A 26,860-nucleotide genomic window follows, 5' to 3' on the forward strand; every position below is an offset into this window, starting at 1 on the left:
ACCAGCATTTATAACCCATATTGGGCAAGCTGCCTACCCTATGCCTCAGTTTTTTAATCTGTAAAATGGGCATGATAGTATCGATTGTCACAAAAATTGTTGTGAACATTGGAATGCATGCAAAGTGCCTGGAACAATGCTGATACAAACTAAGTGCTGAACTATTGTTATTGTTATTATAAGTCATTCTCAGTTAGTTGGAAACTAGAGGGAGGAAGGGGTGATTAACTGAAATTCCTTATCTTAAATACTTAGGGTCTGGAAGATTTTCTTTCCTGCACCTGAAGCACTGTTCCTCTCCATCTCCATCTTATTGGTTGACATGGAGATGATAGCTTAGCCTCTACTTTGTTGACAGTAGCTGTCACTCACTCTCTTGGTCACAGCCTAAGCTTTGTCATCGCCCACTTCTAAAATCACAAAACGCAATATCCTACCTTCTGATCACAACTTACTTTCTTCTGCCTCATTGTGACTTGACTTCTATCCCCCCTAATCTGAGAGCCCAGAGTTGGCTCTACTTCATCCTTTAGCTACAACCAAGGTTGTTACTTGCCACTTTTACCTGCAGAATTATTCATTATAACCATTCAAAAGCTGTAAGGATCACTGTTGAGGCACTCTGTCTGTCTCTACATGCAGATCGTGTGCACAACCCCAGAATGCACATGGAAATATTAACGTGATATTTTCTAACAAACTTTTTGCCTAATAACAAATGTTTTACTTCTCTAATATTCCTCTTTTATAGAGTGGACTAAATAAGGTTTTAGAAAATAATAGTCATCAAATATTGGATGACTATTTTCAGACTTTTCTGGGTAGGGAATTTTTGTTGTCATCTCAAGAATATTCCATACAGAGCAGGAACTATGGACATACAGGCCTCTCCTTAATGTTCTACAATCCATGGACTGCTATCATCCCTAATTTTAGCCCTACAAAGGTGAGGTTTTTTTCCTCCAATTTTTGAAAACTGATTTTTCTGCAATCCTTTCATTTTCACAATTACCACTCTTGTCTCTTCCTGTTTCTTTATACAATCAAAAGGCATTAAAATGTCTCTATTTCCTCTCTTTATGTATACAAAACCCTGGATAATGTAAGTGAAAGCATTTTGTAATCTAAAGCAGTAATTCTCAACCTTGAATGCACATCAGAATCCCCTGGGGGAGCTTTTAAAAAACACCAGTGCCCAAGATCCCACCCAAGACCCACGGAGTCAGAATCTCTCTGGAGTGGGAGTTGAGAATAAAAAACTTGAAAAGCTCGCCTGGTGATTCTATCAGGCACCCAGGCTTGACATTCACTGCCATAAACGTAAGATTATCCTTTGCCAACAAGCCCTCTGACTTCCAGGGATCCATTTCTCTGGTTGGTCTTCTAGTACTTTCAAATCTTCAAATAATAATCTGGTGGATTGCCTTTCCCATATCTGGGTAGAAGCTCTCTTCACCATCCTTTGTGTTCTAGGAATGCCTCCTGCTCTTTGACCAGCTGAATAATCATCACTTCTTTGTAGAGAAGAAAAATATTGGGGCGCCTTGCTTCTTTATCGTGCCTTCTAGTAAGTAATTAGATGAGGATATTTAAGTTTAATTAGAGCATTTCAGACGTGCACTGGGTCACAGAGTTCAGAATAAAGTCACTGAGGCAGCAAAATCACAAGGAAAGAGATATTTGAATGAGAAGAGGTTAGCAGGACGTCTATCCAGTGTTAGGGTTATTTCCTCCTAGACAGCATTAGGTTACAAGATAATCTAAGGGACCAAGTAGGAGAAAATGAGCTGCTTTGTGAGGACTGGGGACAGCCAGTTTGATCCTTATCTGGAACACCAATTGCTGCTTGACTCTTTCTAAGGTTTGCTATTTGGGAGTTAGGAGACCTCAAGTGAGCACACAACAGTTTTGAGTTAAAGCACTTTCATTACCCATTTCTTGCAATTTGGAAGAGTAGCCATTTTTCTGAACTCAATTAAAAAGAGTTTAAAGCAAGCTTCTCGGGAAGCTGGTCTCTAAATAAAACTAAGAGAATTCAAATCACACACCCTGAAATGATACACGTCATCACAACACAATGGCATTTCAGATTATGAGGTGACTATACTTAGAGCCACGGAGGGAAGAATGAGACAAGAGTTAACTGAAGAATATGAGAAAGAGAGAAAATCTTCTTTATCACACCTCTGGGTGGCATCCGGGGAGGTGGGGATGGTGACCCAGGTCAAAGAACGCCTGACCTCCACTTGTCAAACCAGGACTTGAGGGAAACAGGCTCCCAAGGAAAACCCTGTATCCCTGGAAATGTCCACTGACAGCACGGTGTGACAGGCACAGTGCTAGGCCCGACGCTACAGACAGGAGGAGGCTGGAATCCTCCTCGGGACTCACTGCCTAGCAGAGGAGACCCATACCCCATCCTGCAACCAGTGGTTTCACAGAAGTACATGCCAGAAAGTAGGGGCAATTAATTCCATCCAGGAGTTTCAAAACTTTCATTTAAAGGTCAATTTGTACCTCTGTTTCCGGGATAAGAGAGAACATAAAGAAACGAAGTCGCTCAATATTCTGTGATAACCTAAATGGGAAAAGGATTTGATAAAGAATAGAAACATGTATATGTATAACTGAATTACTTTGCTGTACACCTGAAACTAACACAACATTGTAAATCAACTCTGCTCCAATATTAAATAATTTTTTTTTTTTTTTTTTTAAAAAGAACGCCTGACCTCATATATTTAAGAAAATCTCTTCTTCTCATTTCCCTCAGGTACAACCCTGCCCTTGGTGGGCCCTTTAACCTTGAAGCCCACTAACCCCTCCAAGTCTGTTCACTGAAGGCCACCCTCCCACCCTGTGTTTACTCACACCATTCAATGTATTGGTGCCTCTAGGCCACATATTCTCAACTGGGTGACTCCGCCCCAAGGGAACAAAAAAATTGGTTCTTGGGGGAATGAAAACATCTTACTCTTTTTATGTTCAAAGTATAAAAAGAGTACCTGGGCTTCCCTGGTGGCGCAGTGGTTGGGAATCTGCCTGCCAATGCAGGGGACACAGGTTCGAGCCCTGGTCTGGGAAGATCCCACATGCCCCAGAGCAACTGGGCGCGTGGGCCACAATTACTGAGCCTGCGCGTCTGGAGCCTGTGCTCCGCAACAAGGGGGGCCGCGATAGTGAGAAGCCCGCGCACCGCGATGAAGAGTGGCCCCCACTTGCCGCAACTAGAGAAAGCCCTCGCACAGAAACGAAGACCCAACACAGTCAAAAATAAATAAATAAATAAAATTTAAAAAAAAAACAAAAAACAAAAAAAACCCTGCTGCATGACATGGATTTGTTTAAAAAAAAAAAAAAAAAAAAAAGAGAGTACCTAAACAGATATACCATACAGTGTAACTGCGGTATTAAAATTTCATCGTTGGGGGGTGGGGATGGTGAGCAGGAGCAGGGTAGAAACAGCTAAAAAGGCTCCTTAGTTTGGCCATAAAGGAAAAAAGGCTGAGAAATATCACTCCAGACTGAGCTCCCTGGTAGCCAAATGGACAGCTGACATGTCTGGGTTGGATCTCTGACCCTGCACCTCTTTTATCCTTAACTGGCATGTCTGTCAATGCCACCAGTGACTGTTTCCCACCAGACACCATCCATAAGGTGAGTCGATATTGGAGGGTTCTGTTCTCATCCCCTGCCCCTAGAACACTAATGGGTTGAGAGCCAGTTATTTCTTAAATATTCCTACCAGGCCTCTCCAGGCCCAGCAAGTCATTTCTCCACCTACATAGCCCTGAAGGACCCAGAGTTGTAGTGAACAAGATGCCAGTTTAGCAAGAAGAGATTTACCAATGGTGTAAGTCCTGAGCCCTAGCTTGATGAAACACTGTAGCTCCGGATAAGCTACATGGAGAGTTCTCACAATGGTTAAGAGCATGGAGTCTGGTGCCAGTCTGCCTAGATACATACTCTTGGCTGCACTGCTTACTAGCTAAGTGACTGAAATGCTGTGCCTCAGTTTCTCACCTGTCAACAGGGGACAACAATAGTACCAACATCAATGGTTTGTGGTGAACGTTAAGTGATTAACTCAGGTAAGCATTCAGAAGAGTCCTTGGCCAACAGAATGAGCTCAAACATATTATTAGTATTCTTTCATTATTAAGGAATTTGTGTTATCTCCTACTGGAATGACACAACCTGAGAAACAAATAATTCTAGTTTTTAAATAATGTTGTGAAACCTCATTAAATATTCATATTCAGGGATCTGCTGTGGCAGTTAACTGAGAAAAAGGAAGTTTGCAGTTTAAGGGATTTATTTTAGGTTTCATCCAGAATTAACATCAAAATGAATAAATTAAAATCACAGTATTATATAGGCTAAGTATAAATTGGCACTAAAAGTATAATTATAAACAATCTCTAGTCTGCTCCTGTGTCAATAACAGGAATAAATAAATTCAGTGACTACGCAATTTGAAATTATGGGAGAGAAAGTTCCAAGGATATTCTTGAACTTTTTACTTTTAACATCATAGAATCAGACATCCTCAAGTGATTTCTATAGAAAAACAAACACAAAAAAACCAAATCCAATCTATTGCTAAAAGCATGTTGGATAGCTGATTTTTGGAGAAGGAAAACCTATCATCCATTATTTGAAATGGAAAGAAACAGTAATACTTCCCCAACTCTTCAAAAAACCCAATCAGTTTTGATAAATACCAGTAAAACACTCAAACACTTATATAACCATCCACAAAGAATCTTTCTATAATAGAAAGCATTAAAACACCAAACACCAGAGTATTCCTGAAGCTTTCTTCAGTATTCTGAAGTCATACTTTCAGAAGTTTTTTTCTGTATTTCTTGCACATTTAAAATACTAGTGCACAGTTCTTAAGGACGTGAGCATGACCTCTTTATGTCAGATCATCTCCCTCAACATGCTTTATCACTTTGTTTTTTCTTTGCAAGTATGGGCTTTTCAGGCCTCTTGGGTTCACCGATTTTATTCAAAGGCTTTTCGCTTTCTTAGAAGACATTTCTACTCAGTAATGTGGCAAGTTGAGAGCACTAATGTACAATTGAGCCTACTGAGAGAGCAGCTGGGCCATGGATGTGACACATTTCTCCATCTCCTGGCCTGTATGTACCTGCAACTTGAATGTTTTTGCTAGCCCACACGTGTGAATATGCTATAGTGAGATTTTTTCATTCAGGTAGTGAATTCCAGGTAAAACAAATCTTATTATAAGTTTGTTATAGCAAATGTTTAAATAGCAAAACTTCATAGCAGGGATACCTATAGAGGTGTTTGGAACTAATGTCTCTCAGTGGCCAAAGCATTTATGTGCACGTTGATGCGTATATGTTGACACTAGAGTGGTCCATCTGAAATGAAATCCAGATAAAACTTATATTCAGGAGGAAAAAAAAAAAACATGCTTCATTTACTTGGAAAAGTATATTTAAAAGAATTGAAAAAAATTCACTATTTCACAGAAGTATTTTTACTAATAAAAATAAAGAGCTTCTAATAGACATAATCATCATTCTGCAAAATTTCTTTTAAAGACAATTATTATTTTGAGCTTATTTTTAAAAGAGCCATCTAAACTCCAGATTTTTATCCGGACTTCATCATACTACTTCTGTCAAAATTAAGATGGTCTGGCCCATTGCAGGGTAGGTCTTAAAACATATACTGAATGTGCATGCATTTTCTGTTAGGAATAGTCAAGAGTGTTCAGTTAGGGCTTGTTTATTTTATCTCAGTTTGAACTTTAGGTCATATGATTTGTAATTTCATATTCTTTCTCTGATTATCAGCCTATACCATACCAGGTGAGGCCAGAATAATGCAGGCAGCTTGCAAGAAAACAGGTGCAGCCGTTTTGCCAGTTACCCAGTGGAGCTGATGCTGTATAAAATGGTACCGAATGTCCAATTTATTTTTCTAAATTCATGTAAAATACACATACCAAAAAATTATTCTGGGAAGATGAATAAGATCTTAGCTGCAGAAACTACAACAAGAGGATATTAAAGATGCCCAAACACAAAAGACCAAAAATCTTGCTTACACTCTATCTTAATGAAGCTAGGTCATTCAGATAACCAGAAGGTGTCTGAGCTGGAATAAAGGGTCAACTAGATCAAATGATGGTCAGTGCCAACAGCAGAAGAGAGAGCAGTATCAGGCTTTATGAAGAGAGAGAAAAGATAAGTGTTCAAGCCAAAGAAAGACAGTGATGTTCTCCCATCTCCAAAGGAGGAAAAGAAGAGAGAACAGCCCTCAAGTGGAGTTGGGATCAGAAATTGAGAGGCCTAGCTGAACAAAAGCTCTTCCTGATACTGTCCACCCACCTTGGAGAGTTCTGGGAGATAGCCTGGTGATGTATTAATCCATTTTAAAGGGTTGAATTTTTCCAAAAAAATAAGAGGATTTTATGCCTTGATTTACACAGAGCCCAGAAGACTCTATCTTCACATAATTTCTAAGAAATCTTTCAGAAGTATTTCTTAGAAAATGAGCTTAAAAATGAGGGTTGGGCCCTCAAACCCACTGTCTCACTAATAGTGTTTGCATTTTAATGAACCTGTGATTTTAAACAAATTTTAAAAAAACGAAGGCAATCGAAACATTCCCATTCAAGATCATTTGATCAAGAAGTCTGGATATTCTTCTAAGGTTTGGAGAGACCACTACTTAATTTTACCAATGACTAAGAACATACATCTCAAGTTCCACATGGAGCTTATCAGCAAGGTCGAGTTTCCGAAGAAGAGCCACTTAGGAACTGCTCACTCCCTCGGCGCCAGGGTCCACTCTCAGACTCAAATGGTGACAGGGAATATACAGGGACCCCTCTCTGGCCCTTCAGAGAGCGTGGGTCCAGCTGGACTCCAAATGCCCTGCTGCTCGGCTCTCACTTCCCGAGGAGGCTGGCACCAGCCCCTCTCCCTCCCTGGCATCTTCCTGCCTCGTGACAGCAGCTCTGGCAGCAATTCGGGCTTCCAGGGAGAGCTATGTTGAGGGGCACAGTATCAGAGTGGTGGCTGAAGGGAGCCGTCAAAAAGGGATGTAAAAGTATCACTGGGATAATCTACAGATTTGGTGCCAGTTGATGTAGGTTTTCACCAGTGACTCCTTACAAAATGGGCAGGATGTTTAAAAAAAAAAAAAGAGAGAGAGAGATCTCTCTTTCAGGCACATAGTAAACACTTTATCTTAAATATGAACATGTGATAAGGATAAAAAAGTCATTTTCAGTTCATGCAGAGAGAATCCTGGTAAGTGTGGTATCTTTTGTTTGCTCGGCACAAATGAAATATTCATCTCTGGCATTAATGGCTTTTGACATACTTGCAGCAGTATTAAGCAGTGGGTGCGGGTGTGCAAGTCTGCAGACAGAAGCTTGGAAGGACCTAAACTGATCTGCCGAGAAAGGGGAGGGAGCTTGAGAGGCCAGGAGGGGAAGGGGAGAGAAGGAGGGAATCCTAGGGCAGCAGGGCTGAGGAGAGAGAACTGGGAGAGGAGATAACCTAATGCGGAGTTTTCAAAGATGTAAAATTTCACCTCAACATTTCTCTATAAATCACGAATACATATTTTTTAAGTGACAGTGTAAGGGGTGCCATGATATTAACCTGTCTAGAGCAAACACACGTCCTGTCCATCCCAGTTTTCAGGTCCCCTCACACCAGGAGGTTCTCCTCTGCCAGACCGGCCCTCCTTGCCTTGACTTGCCCAGTGCCTGGCACAGAGGGGCAGACCTCGATGGGGAGTGGGGTGGTGTCACATAAAGATGAGGGGAAGGTGGAAACGTACAAGAGGAGGCTTCCCTCTGGTTGAGATGGACTTCCTTCATGAAAAATCTTTTTCACGGTATGCTGGCGTTAAAACTGGAACACAGGAAGGGTAAGTTGGGATGAAGTGAGAGAGTGGCATGGACATATATACACTACCAAATATGTAAAACAGATAGCTAGTGGGAAGCAGCCGCATAGCACAGGGAGATCAGCTTGGTGCTTTGTGACCACCTAGAGGGATGGGATAGGGAGGGTGGGAGGGAGGGAGACGCAAGAGGGAGGGGATATGGGTACATATGTATACGTAGAGCTGATTCACTTTGTTATAAAGCAGAGACTAACACACCATTGTAAAGCAATTATACTCCAATAAGGATGTTAAAAAAAACCAAAAGTGGAACACAAGGGCTAGTATATAAGCATCGATAAACAAGACACAGAGATGTTTAGGGGCGTTCTAAGGAGAAAAACCATGCGTAAAAAGACAAAAGCGTAAAGTAGAAAATGAGTTGAACATCAGAAACTGTTTTACAAATGCTATCGAGGTAACTACAGCAGCTACAAAATGTATTGTTCAGTTAATCCACACAAATAGGAGACTTCCAAGTATGAGTCAGGGGATATCCTTTCACTCTTTGACTGATGATTGACGTCCACAAAGGGAGCACAGCGCGGCCCGCAGCGGTCTACGGCTATGGCACTGCCGCGTGCGCATGCGCCGCTGAGCAAGGGGCACAATGCCGGCGCCCAGAGGCTCCAGCTCTGCTCCTCCGCAGCCGCGCGAGAGCCCGAGGATGAACTTTCCATCAATAATAAATTCCCCGGCCTCACGTGCTGTATTTGTCTTATGTGAAGTAACAGATTCCCCAAAAGGATGAGCGAGGCGAGCAAACTGAGAAGCCTTTTTTGATCTGCTCTTGCGGTGCGATAATCCACATAAACCTCCCAGCGATTGTGGTATCTAGGATAAGTATGTGGATGACAGAGTCCAATCCAAGCTTTCCTTTCCTTTTCCCTGGTTGGGTGAAAACAAAGAGAGAGGCACAGGTGAGGGGTTCCTTTCGCCCCTAACCCCTTCCCGCTTACACACTATTGGACTGTCTTCCTCAACTCTCCAATGAGCTAGTGGAAGAAAGATACAATCACCAGACTCCACACTTCCACTGACATTTAAAGGTCAAGTCTCCTTGTATTGTACATAATGATATCTCCCTCCCACATGTGTGAAAAGGACGGCTGTGAGAATTACTGGAGGGAGGAGGGAACCTTTGAAAGTTCACTGGGGAAAAAGGACTCGATTTAGTGCCATTTTGCCGGAACACTTAAGCTGAGGTAGCTTGTTTCATAAAATAAGGAATTTTAAGGAAAATGAAAATCAAAGGATGAATTCATCCATCTATTGTTTTCCACCTCTGTTCTTTACTTGTTTTAATATGGTTACCCTCTCAATAAATAAAGACTTCTAAAAGAACTGGACCAATGTCCTAAATAAGATCTGGTTTTCTAACTTTTTCTTTCAGAGCAGAGATTTTTTTTTTTTGACTGCTGGGCCCTTAGTGCCAAAGGCCAGGTGTTACCTCTGAAAGAGATTCCATCTGTGGGAAAGCCATTAGGCCTAGCTCTGTTTAAACTTCCCCATCTAAAGGAAGAAGTTATTTTGGAAGAATCACATATTTAGCATGTTATTTCTTTAAAAATGTACTTCCTCTGCCTCCAGAGCTCATGGAAACCTCTTCATCCAAGAGCTAAAAGCATCCCAAGGACATTCTGTTCACTCCCCAGCGTTCTCACTTCAGTTCCTTCATTGTGAACTTGCTGGCGATCCCTCGTGGGGGCTCACGTCTGAAAATAACTAATAATTTCAATTTATTGTTTACTGTTTACCAAATGTCAGGCTGGGCTGACTTACATGATTGCATTTGATCTCTGCCAGTCCTGCAGGGCAGTGATTATCTGCATTTTACAGATGAGGGGACAGAGGTTCAGACTGTTTTTTTTTTTTAAGCACAAGCCTCTCGTCAGTTAACAACAGCCTGTATTTATTTATTTATTTTTTATTATTTTTGGCTGTGTTGGGTCTTCGTTTCTGTGCGAGGGCTTTCTCCAGTTGCGAAGAGTGGGGGCCACTCTTCATCGCGGTGCGCGGGCCTCGCACTGCTGCGGCCTCTCTTGTTGCGGAGCACAGGCTCCAGACGCGCAGGCTCAGTAGTTGTGGCTCACGGGTCCGGTTGCTCCGCGGCATGTGGGATCTTCCCAGACCAGGCTCGAACCCGTGTCCCCTGCATTGGCAGGCAGATTCTCAACCACTGCGCCACCAGGGAAGCCCCTCAGACTGGTTTTGCAACTGGTTCAGTGTTACCAAGATTGCCAGTGGCTGCCCGGGGACAGAAACCTAGGTCAGCCAGACCCGAATCCACACAAGACTACTCTAGGGATGATGTTATTGTCTTTACTGATGAACTAGGTCAAATGCGTTGTGCATTTCCTTCCGATAACATAATGATCACAGGATTCGTTTTCAGAGCTACATGTCTGACCTTCACCCCAATGCAGTAAAATTGATGGAGAGATTAAAGTGATTTTAAATTTTGTAAAGACATGAAGAATTTCCACGTAGGGACACAAGAGGGCACTCTAACCTTCTTTCAGTTAGAGGACAGAATTTTTTTTTTTTTTTTTTTGTGGTTAACACAGCTCTGAGCCTTGAATCTCAGTGCTGCTTCTGCTCTGATCACTTGTATGAACTTCAGCTTTTAGGTTCAGACTGCAGCTCAACTTCTCTCTTTGCAAATTTAGGAAGGGGGGTGAAGTGAGCTTTAGGGTCTCTTCTATCTAAAGAATCGAAGGATTCTAACTCATGAACAGCTAATTAAAGGAATATATGACCCTATTATTTATTTATTTATTTATTTATTTAACATCTTTATTGGAGTATAATTGCTTTACAATGGTGTGTTAGTTTCTGCTTTATAACAAAGTGAATCAGTTATACATATACATATGTTCCCATATCTCTTCCCTCTTGCGTCTCCCTCCCTCCCACCCTCCCTATCCCACCCCTCTAGGTTATATGACCCTATTTTAACAAGGATTACTAATCATTGCAAAGAAGTGAGATACGTTCCTTTCATACTTGCTACACTTAAGATGAATATGTGCTTATAGATTTAACTCACCATATTTGCAAAAAGCAAATCATTCCCAAGCCTGACAGTGGTATTTATTTACTTTTGGCTCATCTGAGAATTTTGTCAAATTGCTGGAGAAATTCTCTCCCCTCACACTGACTCAGGCTGGCCAGTGATGAATCCGCACTATGCTGTCTGAACACACTGGCCAGTAGCTCATTTCTTGTCTAGCATTTAGGTGACAGTTCCCCTCACTGCAGAATGGCTGGCATTTCATTGCTTGTGGGACATTTCTATGGAATTTATTGTGGGGACTTTTTGGAAAAAAAACACCTGCCTAATCACCTAGCTTGGGTTGAAAGTTTTCACAGAGAAGGGTTACTTTAAGATTCATTTGACAAACTGCTGAATGGCCGAGATCCAGGGAAGCTCCTCAGCTAGATCCCCTCAAAACAAGAAGGGTTTTTCTCTTTCCTGGTAATGGAGGACTAGGCCAGGAGCTCTGACAGGGGAAAGGGAAAAGGGAAAAGGAAGAGGGATAATCTAACAAGTAGCAGCGTAAATTACACCAACTGATGGGTTTAAAGGAAATTTGTACATTACGCACAGCAGGGGAAGGAGGAGGAAAACACACCCACCCCAGAAGTGGAGTGTTCCGACAAGCACACGCCTGCTAAAAACCTCTGCTGATCTTTCGGCCACTGCCGAGAGGCAGAAAGACGTCTTCCCTGCTGGAGCCTCGCTGGGCGATTACTACACAATCCACTTAAACCACTGGGCTGCTTTTGTTCTCAGTAATAAAAAGCCTCCTAGATGTCTGGTCTTGAAAAAAAAAAAGTGACTTGTTCAGCCGGAACAGGTTAGCAGGCAGTCCTTCAAACACAACCATCCCCATGGGCGCTCAGGCATTAGGGGCCTGGCATGGAAACATATGCCTTGGATGAAAAGAACACTGCTCTTTATTCCAACCAACACAAGGAACTGAAGTTACAGCCCAACACTAGGTCAATATCCAACTCTACGCATGTCTTTTATTCGGATGCAATTAAATGAATTTGGCAAGACCAAGTTTTTTACAATCCTAGGATTGTCATCAGGATTTCTGTTGCAATTTGCTTAACTACTGTGTCCCTCAATTTCTTCATTTGTAAAATGGAGATAATGATAGTACTTACATCACTGAGTTGTAGAGATTAACTGGGTTCACATAAATCAAGTAGAGCATATCCGGCGCCTAGCAAGTGCTTTATAAGTGTTGTATAAGTAAGCTCTTCTTCTGCCTATTATCATTATCATTATTATTATTATTACTACTACTACTAAAGCCTTGGGATACCTTGAGAAGACTCTGCCATGCAGTTATAAGATTCTGTCTTACTCTAGGCACTACTACTCACTCTCTCTGTATGTCCTAGTTTCTCTTTAACTAGAAATATCTGCTCTTTAAATTCTTTGTAGATATTTCAAGATTTCATGTCTCTCTCCTCTTTCGCTCTCTCCCTTTTTTCCTTTGAACCACTCTACAAGTATACAGACACTGAGTATACAGAGATGACAAAATACAGTTGTGTATAGTGGAAAACAGGTCCTGATGGCATATAACGTGTTTCATTATGGAGGTGTGCACAGAAGTAGTTCTTGAGCTGTTTCTTGCAGGATGAACTGTAATTGGCCAAGTGAAGTGGGCAGTATTGGGAGGGAGAGTGATACGGTTGAGGAAGGAGCATGTTTCAAAGACTGGAGATATGAAAACAGACAGCATATTCTCTTTCAGGGTGTTCTTTAGGCCTTGTATTGATGGTCACTGGCTCCCCAGAGTCTATGAGACAAGGCAAAAGTGCTCAACAGCACATTGAAAAGCTCTCTCAGTCTGTCTGTCCAGTGCTTTCCCATTTCTTCCTCCTGTTGCTTCTACAGTAGGCCATGGCAGCCCTTCTCTGTTCCCCGAAGGTGCCCTTGCTTTCCCATCTCTGATTTTATTCATGTGGTTCCCTCTGTCTGGAATGCCCTCCCCCCATATCGGAACCCCCATCCCTCAGTGCCGCACAGGTGCCCTCCCAGAGCAGGTGTCCCCTAACCCCTGCCTGGAAGTAACCTTTCCCTTCTACTGGTCCCTAGCAGTTTGCTTGTTCCTTTACTGTGGTACTCAACCTCATTCTGCTTTTGTTGGTTTTACTTGAAACTTAGCATCTCTCCTCCAAGATTATAAACTACACCTTGTTAATTTTTTTAAGATTTCCTATAGTATCTAGTATGATGCTGTAGGATCAAAAAGAATTGTTAATAATAATAGATATATATCCAAAATTTATGCTTGTTTTGTACTAGGCAATATTCTAAGCCCATTGTAACCATCATCTTACTTAATTCTTAAACACATCGGTTGTGTAGTAAAGAATTTAACCTTGCCCAAAGAAGGGTCTGGTCTTTATCCTTGGCCTCTGGGAGGTAATCTCTTAAACCCTTGGAATATCCTACCTGATAAGAGTATCTTTGTTTACCTGAGAGCTTTGGGACCACATCAAAAAGTCTAAGGATGAGATTTATGGCGAGGGTTTTGAGTCATGTGGGAACAGGCTTGACCTCTGGGGGGCTGGATGCTGAGATCAGCCACGTGGACCCTCAACAAAGACTCTGGACACCAAGGGCCGGGCTAGCTTCCTGGGTTAGCAGTACTTTACTTTGTGCATATCATCACACATCAACACCAGGACAGCAGCAGTGTCCACAACTCCAGGGTACAGGGCAACTGGAAGCTCCACATTTGGGATTTCCCTGGACTCTTCATGTGGCTGACTGTAGCCGTAATAAATAGCAATTGAGTATTAGCAGCTTCCAGTGAGTTCTGTCAGTCCTTCTAGCAAATTATCAAACCTAAGAGTGACCTTGAGGACTCCCAAACTTGCAACTGGTGTCAGAGTGAGGGTGGTCTCGTGGACTGTGCTTCCTCTTACTTTGCACTTGTGAAATAAGTACTATAATTATCTCCATTTTACAGATGAGAAAACTGTGTGACAGACGGTTAAACTTTTTATTTGAGGTTACATAACTAGTAGCTAGGATTTGATCCTAGGGCCACTAAAACAGAACCCATATTTGGAACTACTTCTTCATACTGCCTCCAATGTGAATAAAAATTAAAGATAGATGTAAGATTAAAAAATATTAAGAATAGATATAAAAACAAACATGTCCTTAAAGGCTGAAGATGTTTAGGGCAGCTTTTGTAGAAAAGCATATTATATTATGACTCAGGTATTTAATCTCTATGAATATTGCAATAAATTTGATCTCAACAGATTGTAATTGTGCATATTAAAATATCTCTATGGCCTGAGCTAAGAACACACTTATTTGTAAAAATATGTATGAGAATTAGGCCTTACGGTTATTGAATATAGCAAAAGATTTGTTTTAAAAAAACCCACAAAAACCCCTTAGAGTCCTTGGGAACAATCTCATTGTCCCTTGCCTTTCCATTTTAATTACTTGTATGTGACTCAGGTCATAATCATTTGTCTGTGAGCTCACGTGACTCAAGCAGATTTAACTGCTCTTTGCCCTGTGCTGCTTGGGACACTGGTGGTAATTATCTCCATGTCTGTCCCTGACAGCTGACTGTGAGATTTTGAGGGTGGGATCATGTCTAATTCATGTCCATATCTCCATATTTAGTAAGTTTCTGGCATAGAGTATGCACTGAATACATGTATATAGAATAAGTGCAAGCATGCTTACTTGAACATACAGCTGTTTAGAGAGTTGCTTAGGGCAGATGAACCTAGGTCTCCTGATCCTTTCCCAAACTTCTCTTTGGTCCATTCATCTTCTTTAAATAGGCAGAGTTCACTCTCTGCACCTTCCCTCCCCCAGCACCTGTACGCCCCCAGTTCCATTTATCTCTATTTGTCCTTCTAGCTTGAGTTATCTGGGTCAATGAAGAGGAATGTGTTGGAAAACACAGAGGACAAAAATAAACCAGAAAGGATGACTAAAGGAGCAGCTAGAATAAAATACTGCATTGAACAATTTAAAAGGAAAAGTCCTAGAGAGTAGATTTCCTGCAACTTAAGCCCATGTAAATGATCTTTTAATAACATCTCCTTGGGGCTTCCCATCTCACGCACCTAAATTAGGTCCTTGGGAAAAATCAGCATTTGTAGAGAACTTGACTCCATATGGACAAGTGCGGAAAGGCTGAGGCATCTTTAGGATATACAAAATATGGCCCACATGGATCCAAGGTTCAAGATCAGGGGACTGCTTAGCAGTTTTCCAAACCAAAGAAAAATATCTATAAAGCTTGCCAAGCCAACGGGATAAACTTGACCCATCATACTTGATTATTTTCCATGGGGCATGTGGGAGAGTATGAATTATAGCCATTATACTGTCAGCAAAATCTGAGAGGGCCATGTGGCCAATATAATTTTTAATCAGTTGCCTATTTAATTCATAATTATTCACAGTGCAACAAAGCAACTGTGTTTTGAAGCAAGGCAGAACATTTGGAAGCAGAGAATGTTGATCAACGTATTTTTCATGTTCTGAGAAGCCAAGGGGCATCCCACTGTCTGAGGACAGACATCAGCCTGGGAATCCGGAGAGCTGGTCCTGCTCTAGCCCAGCTGGCTAGATGAGCTAGAGAAAACTGAAGTAAATCAGAGGTTCTCAGGGTGCTTTCAGACCTGGAATGTCTTCATTTTATATATAAATGAAGTATTTATATATAAAAACAAGTGCAAATAGAGCTTCTCTGGTTAAAGACCTGTCTAGACAGTCCCACTTCTGGCCTAGAGGTGTCCTTGCGGGGCTCAAGGGGGAGTCAAACCTCCCAAGAACTCTGCAGGTCATCAAGGTAATTCATTGCCCTAGACAGTCTCCAAATCAGTCCCAATAGCCTATGATTTATGTGAGTCAAAGGGTTTTCAATCCCATGTATGGGAGGCATTTTATAGAGTTGGGTATCTATTTTTCTTTGAAAGATTTTCTCTTCCTTAAATGTCCAATAGACGCTAATACCCAAATAAGACACTGTATAGGTAATTCATTAATAAGAAATTCTTCCTCTAGTTTGCTAATTCTCACCCTGCTCTGTCTCTGAACAGATGGCATCATCTCTAGTAAAATAACACCTCACAAAGGGCACTTGGTCATCCCCTGATGAGCCTTCTCAGTTCTGGGATAATCATATTTTAACAACCTTTCCTTTTAACACAAAAGAAAGAACAATACGAAGGTTTAGGGAAAACAGGAAAATGTTTAGGGTAGAAGAAAAAGTTACACTAAATATTCTATTACAAAATTCTCCTGCTTTTACTAAGCCTCTTGGTGTAACCCTGAATGTCAATGTGTAAAATAAATTGCATTTGATAATGTGGTAATGTAAGTAAAAGCTTCCATTTCACAGCTGGTTTGTGGTGTATTGCACATAGCTAACCCCTCCCCCACTCCAACCCCAAGCTGCCAATACGGTAGGGGAAAGAGTGAAACAAATGACAGAATTCATGCCGATTAAGCAGAACATTAAATGAACTTGGGAGGGTCATTTATCTGGGACCAGAAGTTGAAGACAGATTTCCTGAAAGAAGTAAAGTTTTAGTTGAAATCCAAAAAATATATATATAAAAAAATGAAGACACTAAATTCAAACTCAAATCATCTTATATTGAATATAATAGTAGCTGTGAGTGAGGGTAGGGGGTTGGGCAAATTGTAAGATTTAGCTCTGAAATCATTTCCACTGGATGCTACTACGCTTTCTCCCAATTCTGTAATGTCCCACGGGTACCTCAAACTCAGCATGTTCCAAACTAAGCATATCTGTTTCCTTCCATCACCCCTAAAACTGCTCCTTCTCCTGTATGCCTATTTCTGGGAATGCCATCCCCCTCCTCCCAGTTACCCAAGACAGTTGTACCTTCTCTTTTACCCTCCAATGAATCGCCAAGTCCTGCTGATACTTCCTCCTATATATCTCCTGTGTCTGTCCCTTTTCCTTCAGCTACACTGTCACTATCTTCCTCAGGTCAGTATCATCTCCCACCTGGATGACCTCATCAGAAACCTAAGTGGTCTCCTTGGTTACAGCACTTCCCAACTCAAATACCTTTTGTGGACTGCAGCCAGAGTGATCTTTCCAAAACACAAAGCTGCTCTGTCATTCATCTGTTTAACACCCTTCCCTCACCTGTTAAGGTAAAGCTAAATCACTTTAACATGGCTTATGAGACCTGTCAGTATCTGCCACTTTACTCCTTGCCCCCTCCTCCTTGCTTACAGTAAATAAACTACAGTGAACCATTTGGGTTTGTTAAATGGGCCATTTCCTCTCTTCAAGGTCTTCACCCAGATTGTTTCCTCTCCTAGGACGCTCCTAGCCTTGCTGCTCTTATCCTGGGGGCGAGTTCCTATGTATACTTCAGACAGCAGTATATTCATCACTTCCTTCTGGGGGCCTCCCTGGACTCCCAAGTCCTCTTAAGATATCCTTGCTATAGGTTTCTTCCACCAGTAATCTCTACCTCTCACCTTACATAGCATATTGTATTATGACTGTTTGATTAAATGTCCATTTCTCCAACTAGACTGTAAGCTTTTTGAAGGCAGGAAACATGTCTGTATTGATCATCACTGAATCACCAGTGCCCAGGAGACAGCCTGGCATATGGAAGGTAATCAACATATATATATATTCAACAGAATGAAAGAAATAATGAGTTTCTTATATTATCCCTCAGTATCCCTAATAACTGATGGGTCATTTTGTTTCTCCTCACCCTTATGCAATTGTTTTAAGGCTTTTAATCCATTCCTGACCAAGTCTTTCAGTGGCTGCTTTTTGCCTTCGGGATAACATTCAATGTTTAATCTTGGCATGATACATAAGGCTCATTAGCCTACTTTCCCAGCTTTATCTCCATTACTTTCTTTAAATGAAATCGATGCTTGGGTTTCCTCAAGGAAACCCTATCTCTCAGTCCTTGGTACCTCTGCATTGTGTCACTCTTCTCTCTACCTGTAGCACCTGGTTATTTACTAATTGCTCTTTATGATTCAACCCAAGGGTCATCTCCTCTTGGAAGCCCAATCTACCAAGCTTTCCTCCTCCTACCAGTAATGGAATAGGTACTGGCTTTCTAAGTGTTATTGTACCCTATGCATTTTTCTCCACGGTGTTTGAATTTTGGCTTTCCTCCAAGATCAGAACTTCATGAGAAGCAGAGAGAAGAATCCTATTTATCTCCATATTCACCTAATTTAACACAGCACCTTACACAAAAGGGCACTTGATAAATATCCTTTGAATAAATACTTGCCCTTTAAATGAATACATTTTTAAAGTACAGGCAATGAGAACCAAAAGAAGCAAACAAGCACCAGTAATTTTTTTTTAGCCAATCTGACACGACACGCACATATAATTCTTATGAGGATCTGTACGGACACCTCCTGCCAGGACGATCACTTAAACTCAAACCCAGGGAGGGAGAGAGGGACGCTGTCTTCACCTTTATCTGTTCGGCATGTTTTTTTCATCTGGTTTCAACTGTACTTTAAGAATATTGTTTTCAGTATATAAGCCTTCAAAGCGTACATGTTCATAAAATATTCCTCTCAGTCTGCCAGAGTCTAGGATTTCTCAGTCCCATCATTAATGCAGATGCCTTCACACTCCAAGACATTTGCATTACGAGGTACAACTGCTTCCTATTTTTTTCTTTATTTAGATTTTATTAGGTCCGTACAGAGAAAAAAAATACTGACAGACTATTCCCAGAGAAGACATAATATCTTCCAGCCAACAGTTCTAGAATAATTGGAAATTAATTTTTAAAACCCTGTTATTCTCTTAGAAAATGTCAACTGCTTAGTAGACAATGAATCCAAAAAAGACTGCAGATCTTTCGTAGATAATACAAGCTAGACACCTCCCTGAGGGCAGTGCAGGCCTCTGTGGCCAAACCCATGTGATCTGGGAGCCACCTAGAGATCTCCTAATGCCATCCTCCCAGGTACTGTTTGAGCCTCACGGGCGTTCAGCAATATAACCCACATTCCTATAGATGTGAGGAAGTGGAAGGACTCCTACGTACCCACGTGCGTGTAAATACTCAGATTTAGTCACAGTTCTCCTCCACCTAAATTTGGTTCTTGACATGTGTTCAAATTCTTTTCACACACACAAATACACCCACCTATTACAAGGTCCATAAATAATCCCTCCTCTACGGGCCTGGTTTGAAACTCCAATTAGGGTTAGTCAGCATTTACAAAGTGGTTTGTGCTTTTCCCAAAGGCAAAGTTACAGGAGCTAAAGCATTTCACCACCGTTCCCTCTAGTGTGCCTGCAGTTATTAAGCTCTTAGAGGCTGGGAAGAGATGTGGAGCCAGCCTGTCACACAGAGTAGAGGTCAGGTCAGAGCACGTGTCAGAAACCAAATCCTCAGCCTCAGAAGCTCGTCTGAAACAGCAGCAATGCAGGTGACAGCGGCAGGCTCCTAGGATCTGAAACTTCAGTGGGCATGTCTTGCAGGATCTTTATAAAGGCGAAACAATAGCAGGCAGTAGAATTTGGGATCTCTTGAGGGTGAGGCTAAGGTCATGGCTCAGTGTGTGCGCATTGTGTGTGTGTGTGTGTGTGTGTGTGTGTGTGTGTTGGGTGATGGGTAGTATGTGTGTGTTTGTGTGTATGTGTGGGTGATGCATATATCTGGAGGGACTATGAAGCTATTCCACGGCTGGGGAAGGAGTTATATACGTAAAAAGATTTGTTTAAAGGAAAGCATTTTGTAATATTCCTTCTCTTCATCTGGGAACAAAATGACTAGGTTGAGAGGGTAAGTGATGGGGCCAGGAGGAGAGCAGAAGCAAAGTTAGCAATATGGTCCTGTCACAGAGACTTAAATTTTTCCCAAAGGCTTTGGATGGCTGGAGATGACAAAGTTTGACAGCTGAACTAGGGATGGGAGGACAAAGTAGCTAAAGAGGATTTTCTGGCTCTCTTGATCAGCTGCCCTCAGATTGCATTTAAGACTCATTTGGTACTCACATCCTGGGCTCCGTGTAGCCTTCCCTTAACTCGAAGCCCCCTTGAGGGGATGACCATTCAAGTTATCCTGATCTGATCAGACAGAGAACATTGAGCCACATGGCTTAATTGGAAGGTCAGCTCCTTAACTAGACTGCAAATTACCTGAGGGTATAGACTGCATTTTACACCTCTGTTTTTGTCGTCCATTCCAGACACAGGCTTTCAATAAATGACTATCATGATTAATTTTTTTAAAAGACACATTATTTTGTGACAGACACTGTTCTTAGCGTGCAACATGAATTAATTTAATTCTCACACTAACCAAATGAGGTAGTGCCATTATTCTCTCTGTTTTACAGAGAACACTGAGGCAAAGAGAGGTTAAGTAATTTGCCCAAGGTCACAGAGTCGTGAGGGGCAGAGTTGGGATTCAAAACCAGACAGTGTGGCTTTAGCATTAATACTCTAAACCAATCCATGATTCTGCTTCTTACAGACATGGGTGATTCCTGAGTTCCTTGTGGCTTTTGTGTGATTGGGGCAGGGAAAGGATCTCAGGAAGTGATGAACCTCCTTAGAAGAGAAACCTACTAATGCAAACACTAAATCATAGCCTCTTTTTATTCCTCACCATGACCACCCAGAGGAAAAAAAAATGAAAAACAACAACAAAAACCTATTCCCACTTAAGAGGCCATTTTGGTTCCGTGTGATTTTTTTCTTGATTGGGTCAGCCCTGGTAGATTTAGCTTGGTCTTTGGTTTTCCACAGCCTCAGATTCTGTAGGACAATGAGTCTCTTCTAGGGCCAACTCATGGCTCATGATATCCCCAAAGTGGAGCCCAACTAAACTTCTTGTTCCAGAATGTATCTTGCACCCTCTTGGGTCCCCATCTCTGTGAGATGCACCTGATCCAACTTCCAGAAGCAGGATTTGAGTAATGATTTCCTACGTCCTGCCCCCGTAATGATTTTGTCTCCCTGTCACACATGTGGGGAGTGAGTGAGGGACCACAGGAGAAGAGCTATAGAAATTGCCAAGTGGTCAAAGGCAGGACTGCATAGGAAAAGGATAGGATTCCAGAAAGGTGAAAAAGGAGAGAAGGGAATGTCATCAGCAAGATGAGAGCAGAGAACGCTCCGGGAATTGGAGAGCAGTGAGGAGGTCTGAGCAAGGGCTGGCACTGGAAAGGGAGAGGCCGGGATACAGGCCAGGTCAGTGGAAGGAAGGGGAACAAGAAACGAGAGCAGGCTGAAGCTGCAGGCAGACAGGAAACATGAGACGCTCACATTTGACAAGGGAAGAAGGAAGGCAGAAGGGATGCGGGGTGAAAGGACTGTTCCTAGGGCAGAAGTGACACAGAGATCTGCTTCTGACCCTTCTGACCATCTTACTCTGCCTGAGAATTTCCATTTCTAATGGGGCTCAGTGATGAGTCTTATCTAGAGCTACGGGAAAATTATGCAAAAGATAACAAGAAATGGATTGGAAAATATTCCGAGTGTCTCATGCGGCATTCCCAGAAGGAGAACCTAACCTATCTATTCAGTTTAGCTCTGATCACAATTGAAGATGATGCTGGCTGTAAGCCACTTCTCCGGCATCCTTACTTTCCTGTTCCATGCACTAAAAGATCCACTCAGCAGTTACCAATGACAGAGCTGCTACCCTGTACTAGGACTTAGGATTGTAAAGGGAAGTAAGCCACGTTCTCTACGTACAAGTTGTTCACAGACCATGCAGAAGACAGATACCTAGAAATAACAATGTGTGGAGAAGTGCAACGATAAAGATATTAACAAAGCATTATTGAGGGGCAGCAGAGGGAGTCATCCAGCCATTTTCCCAATATATCTCCATCCCTTAGCTTAATTGGCTTATTTCAAGTGGAAAGCCCCCTTCCCAACCCTGACCCCCAGGCCACATTCCTTGAAATTTTTGACCATTTTTCAAATCTCACGTCAAATGCCATTTTTTCAACAAGGTCGTTCCTATTCTCAAAAGCTGAAATTAATCTTTCCATTCTGTGTGTATCTGTAGCACTTTATTTACACCTCTGTTTTAATATTCACCCCAATTCGTTTTTTAAAATCGTGTATGGTGAAGATATGTATACACATATATGTGTGTGTGTGTAAACCTCTCTGTCACTAGGATGTAAGCTCATTTGACAGCTTGATCCACCTTTGGGTCTCCCACAGGCCTGAGCATGGAGGTTTCTTAAAACGTACTCAGTCTGTTCGATTTGAACTACTCTACAGTCGATTTTAGGATGCTAAAGTGAGAAGACCTCGTTTCCTTCTGGCAATTGTGATTCCTTGATTGCACATGCCAAAAATAATTTCTTGTTCTGAAGAGGTATAAAAGAAATGACCTTCAGACAAAAATAACCCAATCATTCTTCTATGTTTAGAGGTGAATAGGCAAAAAACAAAAACCAAAAAAAACCCTTCAAACTAATCAAAGAATTTTTAATTTGGAAAGGACTCTACATTTCATTTAATCCAACATCTTAATTACAAATGAGGAAACTATGTTCTGAGAAATTCGGATACTTCTACAGTGTCACACAGCCAGAATCAACAATATCAAATTTCCAGACCCTTACGTTCAAGGTTCTTTCCAATAAACCAAATAGTTTACCTTTGTTAAAAAGAAGGGAAAAACATGGTTGAAAAAAAAGAGAGAAATAGCACTAAAATATACAGAGAAGAATTCATTGAAAAGCTGTATACATTATTGAAAAAATTTTTCCTATCAGTCCCTTTGTCCATAAAGAAAACCATGCTTTCACTAACATCAGCAAAATTGTTTGTAGAGTTCAAAGCTTTAATTTAAAAATCTGACTTTTGCAGTTTCCAGATGTTTTTACCCTTAAGGTCTCCAATTATTCTACACAGTTGGCAGGGAGAATTGTTCTGAGGTTCTTCTCCAAGATATGCCAATATGTTTGGGTGACAGTGGTCATTAACAGGTGCTCTTAACAGTTGTGGAAGTGAAATAATACATCAAGGCTTTGTTGAGAGGTGCAAGTTCACACTTGCTCTCTCCCATCATGACTTAGGCAAATGCAGCAGATGCACTCAGATCTGACATAGTTTACTCCATCCCAGTTCTGCTATTAATGTCAGAACCCCTGCCTTTTCCCTGCCCTTTCCCGCATCACTCCTACCCTACTCCCACCCTGACAGAGCTGACCCAATATTACAGACGCCCTGGGGTGACACACACAAGCACACATGCACATACAGAATAGGTCTAAGCTCTAAATTTGAATTGAAAACTTACTGGATTCCAATTCCAAATAGGAATAACTTACTGGGTTCCAGTATATATATATATATATGGGGATATATATATATACATATATGAAAATTATATATTTATATTACAGATATATAATATGTACACACATCTGTGTGTATATCTAGCTAGATAGTGACTTACAATTGCTCAGGCAAAAACCACCTAGTTTTAAAAATTCTTTCATTTGCTGCAGAGGATAGTCTGTGAAAACTGGTTTTCAGTTAGAGAATTCTCCCCCCTCCCCCCAGCTGCTCTGCACTTCCCAAGGCCTCCTTAGGGGCACAGGGACAGTGCGTGGGTTTTGGAGCCAGCTACACGGGGGCTTAAATATTAGTTCTGCTGTTTACTACTTGTGTGATCTTGAGAAAATTACTTAACCTCTCTGGACAATAATTTTCTTATTTCTAAAATGAGGGTGTTACTACCCATCTTGGAGGTGTAAGGATTTGAGGTAATGTATGCCAGTGGGTGCTGCATGGGATTGCTCAGTAAATAATAGCTATTATGATGAAGGTGATGAGGACGGGTAAGAGGAAGAGAGGAAGAGGGAGGAAGATGGTGGTCTCCACTTCCTGAATGCTGTCTGTATTTCAGAACCTCTCAGTAAGTCTTGGCAGAACTCGACTGCTAGTCTTTAGCAGGGGAATATTCAGCTTGAAGTAGGGAAGAGAGAGCCAGTGGTGAGGCAGGGGTGCAGGGGTGGGGGAGGAGGGGGAATGGCTGGCACTTAATATGTGATTTTCCTGTCTTGAGCTATATATATATATACACATACACTCATGTTCCTTCCGCTTCCACTGCTGGAAAAAAGGTATTCATAGCAATGAGTTCCATATCTTTTGAGGAGTCAAGGACTTTTTTTTTTTTTTTTTTTTTTTTGCTTAGAAGGACTGGACTTCACAAAGCAGGGTGAAGAAATTCCTGTGTTCCCACGGTGGCTAACCACAGAATTTCCAGCAGGCCCCACTATCTACAAACTCTGGCAATTCTAGTAACCGGGAGACACCCTCTAGATTGCAGAACGAATGCCCAGCTCCTTTCTGGAGTCATGGGGTCAGAGAGCACAGCCACACCATGGGCAGAGCTGCTGCTGTGGTCTGAACTGTCCAAAGTACAACAGGAAGGAGTAAGCCCCAGCCTACCCAGACATGCCCCAATGATAGAGCCATTTAGCGCCTGCCTAAGATGCCATTCTGTTTGCAAACACATACTATTTGCTGTAGCACCTGACAAAACAATTCCATCAGAAAGACAAATGACTCATGTTAAAAGACGCCTGTGCGTCATTTCAGCGATGACTTCACAGGCGTCAATTAAACATGGAAAAGACCTGTTCTGAAGCATGACCATATGGCATTTCCCAAGGAGCTGTAGTCAATGGCTGATAAAACACAAGTGATCATAACTATAAAGAGATTTAGCAACCCTCTCCTTGCTCAAAAGCAACAAGAGCCCATGAGGACAATGAACCTGGAGGACCTCCAAAAGAAGAGGCGACTAAGGAAAGGCTGCATCTGAAGCCAGCATGGCTCTTCCTCGTGCATAGAAAGCAAAGACCTGGGGTTGCATGAGGTCATCTTGTCTGCCACCAAAAAGCAGACTGCTCCCAGGGATGGCTGGGAGTTTTTCTGGTAGACTAGGGGTGAAGTCAATTGTTATGTCTACAGGTGAGAGAAAGGACTGGCCGTGGTCCATTCCCCTGCTCCTGGGAGTGCTTTCCAAGTATCAGGATCTGGGACCTTGCCCAGCACATGAGACCAAGATCACTGTAGTCCAAACCTCCTTCCCTAGAAACCAAGCTTTAACCAGCTTTTGAATGGAAGGAAGAGGACACACTTAACAAATCTAATGAGAGTGATGTCACAGTACAAAAGCCCCAGGAGAGAGAGAGTGGCTGGTGCAGAAGTGCTTTTCAAGGCTTCGGTTCTAGATCAGCCAGGCAGACACCTGTATATATATATATATATAGACAAAGCTTCAAACACCACCATCTCATCGCACCTAATGACTGCTTGTGCTGAGCACCTGCATTCTCAATTTCTGTCTTTTCCAACAACAATAATATGTCTCTTTATACTCAGTCCTAGTTCTGAACCTCTTCTTAAATGCTAATCTGTTTTTTGTTTCTCTGCTATGCAAGGTCAAATAAATGAGAAAGGAAATACTTTACAGTGTTAATGTTGATCCAGATCTACAATTGTTAATGACTTTTTACTCATTACCCTAGATCTTTCCTTTTTCTTTTGAGTGATTCAAGAAAACGCACCCCTCACATACCTTGGCCCCAACATTAAGAAGGTAATGTTCTTAGAAGCAGTCTATAAGTAAAAACAAAACAAAACAAAAAGACCCAAACAAACAAAAAATGGCGCTTCCATTCTCGAGACCCTTTTGCCAATGATGCAGCGTGCTTAAACCTCTTTACAGCAGCTGCTTCAGTGTTAAGTTTTTAGTTAGAAATAAAAAAGAGGTTTAGTTAAGGTCACTGACAATTATTTTCTCAGCACAATAGAAAAGCAGCCCAACCCATTAACAACACTAAAATGGCAGAAGCAAACACAGTGGGAAAAGTAAGAATAGAAGAATACCTGGGATTGCCAGATTGGAAAGGGGGACGTTGTGGAGGAGAGGAGGGAGCGAGGCCATCCAGTCAGCATTGCAGACCTCCAAAGTCTTTGTCCCGCTGGGATTGGGGGAGCAGATGGTCCCCATCCTGAGCTTCCTCCTTACCTTCCTAACTGCTAGCATCCCTTTCTATCAGTCAACTGCTCAGGCTCAGCCCAGTGCCACTCACTCAGCGATCATAATTGCCCGGGCTCTCTAGCACTTCAGGGCCACCTTTGTCACACCAATCTTGCCAAAAGGACTTTCTGCCGGGGGAGACGGGGCAAAGACGTGGTTCCCTAGCCCCCAGCACCTGCCGTCCGCACCCTCTCCGGCCCAGCCGCTGTTCCCTTAATCTGCTTAGACTCGGCTCCGTTAAACTTCTTACGTTCCCCCTCTGGAGCCAGGCAAAGGTAGGCCCCTCGAGATAAATCTTACAGAAACTGAACGTCCTACGAGCAGCCACGCCCAGAGCCACTCACACGACAGGTACCCACACGGCAGATAGACACGCCGGCGGGTCTATATACACGTGAGCGCCCGGACGCACCATCCTCAGCCTGATTTACGTTTGATGTCTGTCACTGGGCTGGCACAGAAGCTGGGCCTGCCTGCTCTACCTCCCCCGGCTCCTTGGCAGAGGTTCCACTGCCCTGTGGCTTCCAGAAGGCGCTCAGAAGTGTAACCTGCAGCACCCGGACTCCCGGCGGCCCCGCCCCACACTGCCGGGCAGATTTGCCGGGAGACGCGGCTCCTGATTGGCCGCTGGCGGAGAGCGCTCCGATTGGCCCGCGCCCTCTGAGCGGCGGCCACCCCTCCGCTGCCCCGCCTCCCTCGCTCTGTTACTTCGGCCTTCAAATGTGCAGACGGCCGCCGCTGCAGCCTGCACGCTTGGACCAGTCAGGTCTTGGATGGGACAGGTCTTTCCACTGGACTTTCACGCTGTCAGCACTCAGAGGTTAAATGCAAT

At 42.4% G+C, this 26,860-nt stretch overlaps 1 protein-coding gene across 1 annotated transcript in view; it reads right to left on the minus strand.

The window, feature by feature from the left end:
* The window catches only part of PLCXD2 (phosphatidylinositol specific phospholipase C X domain containing 2), a 49,709-nt gene extending 23,130 nt beyond the window's left edge, over window positions 1–26,579 (minus strand). Inside the window, exon 1 of the mRNA XM_036849518.1 lies at window positions 25,875–26,579. Within this exon, the coding sequence (XP_036705413.1) occupies window positions 25,875–26,034 (160 nt within the window). The 5' untranslated portion in view covers window positions 26,035–26,579. The remainder of the gene's footprint in view (window positions 1–25,874) is intronic.
* Between the last annotated feature and the right edge of the window lie 281 nt (window positions 26,580–26,860).

Source organism: Balaenoptera musculus, chromosome 4 (assembly GCF_009873245.2).
Source record: "Balaenoptera musculus isolate JJ_BM4_2016_0621 chromosome 4, mBalMus1.pri.v3, whole genome shotgun sequence".
In the NCBI taxonomy this organism is placed as follows: domain Eukaryota; kingdom Metazoa; phylum Chordata; class Mammalia; order Artiodactyla; family Balaenopteridae; genus Balaenoptera; species Balaenoptera musculus.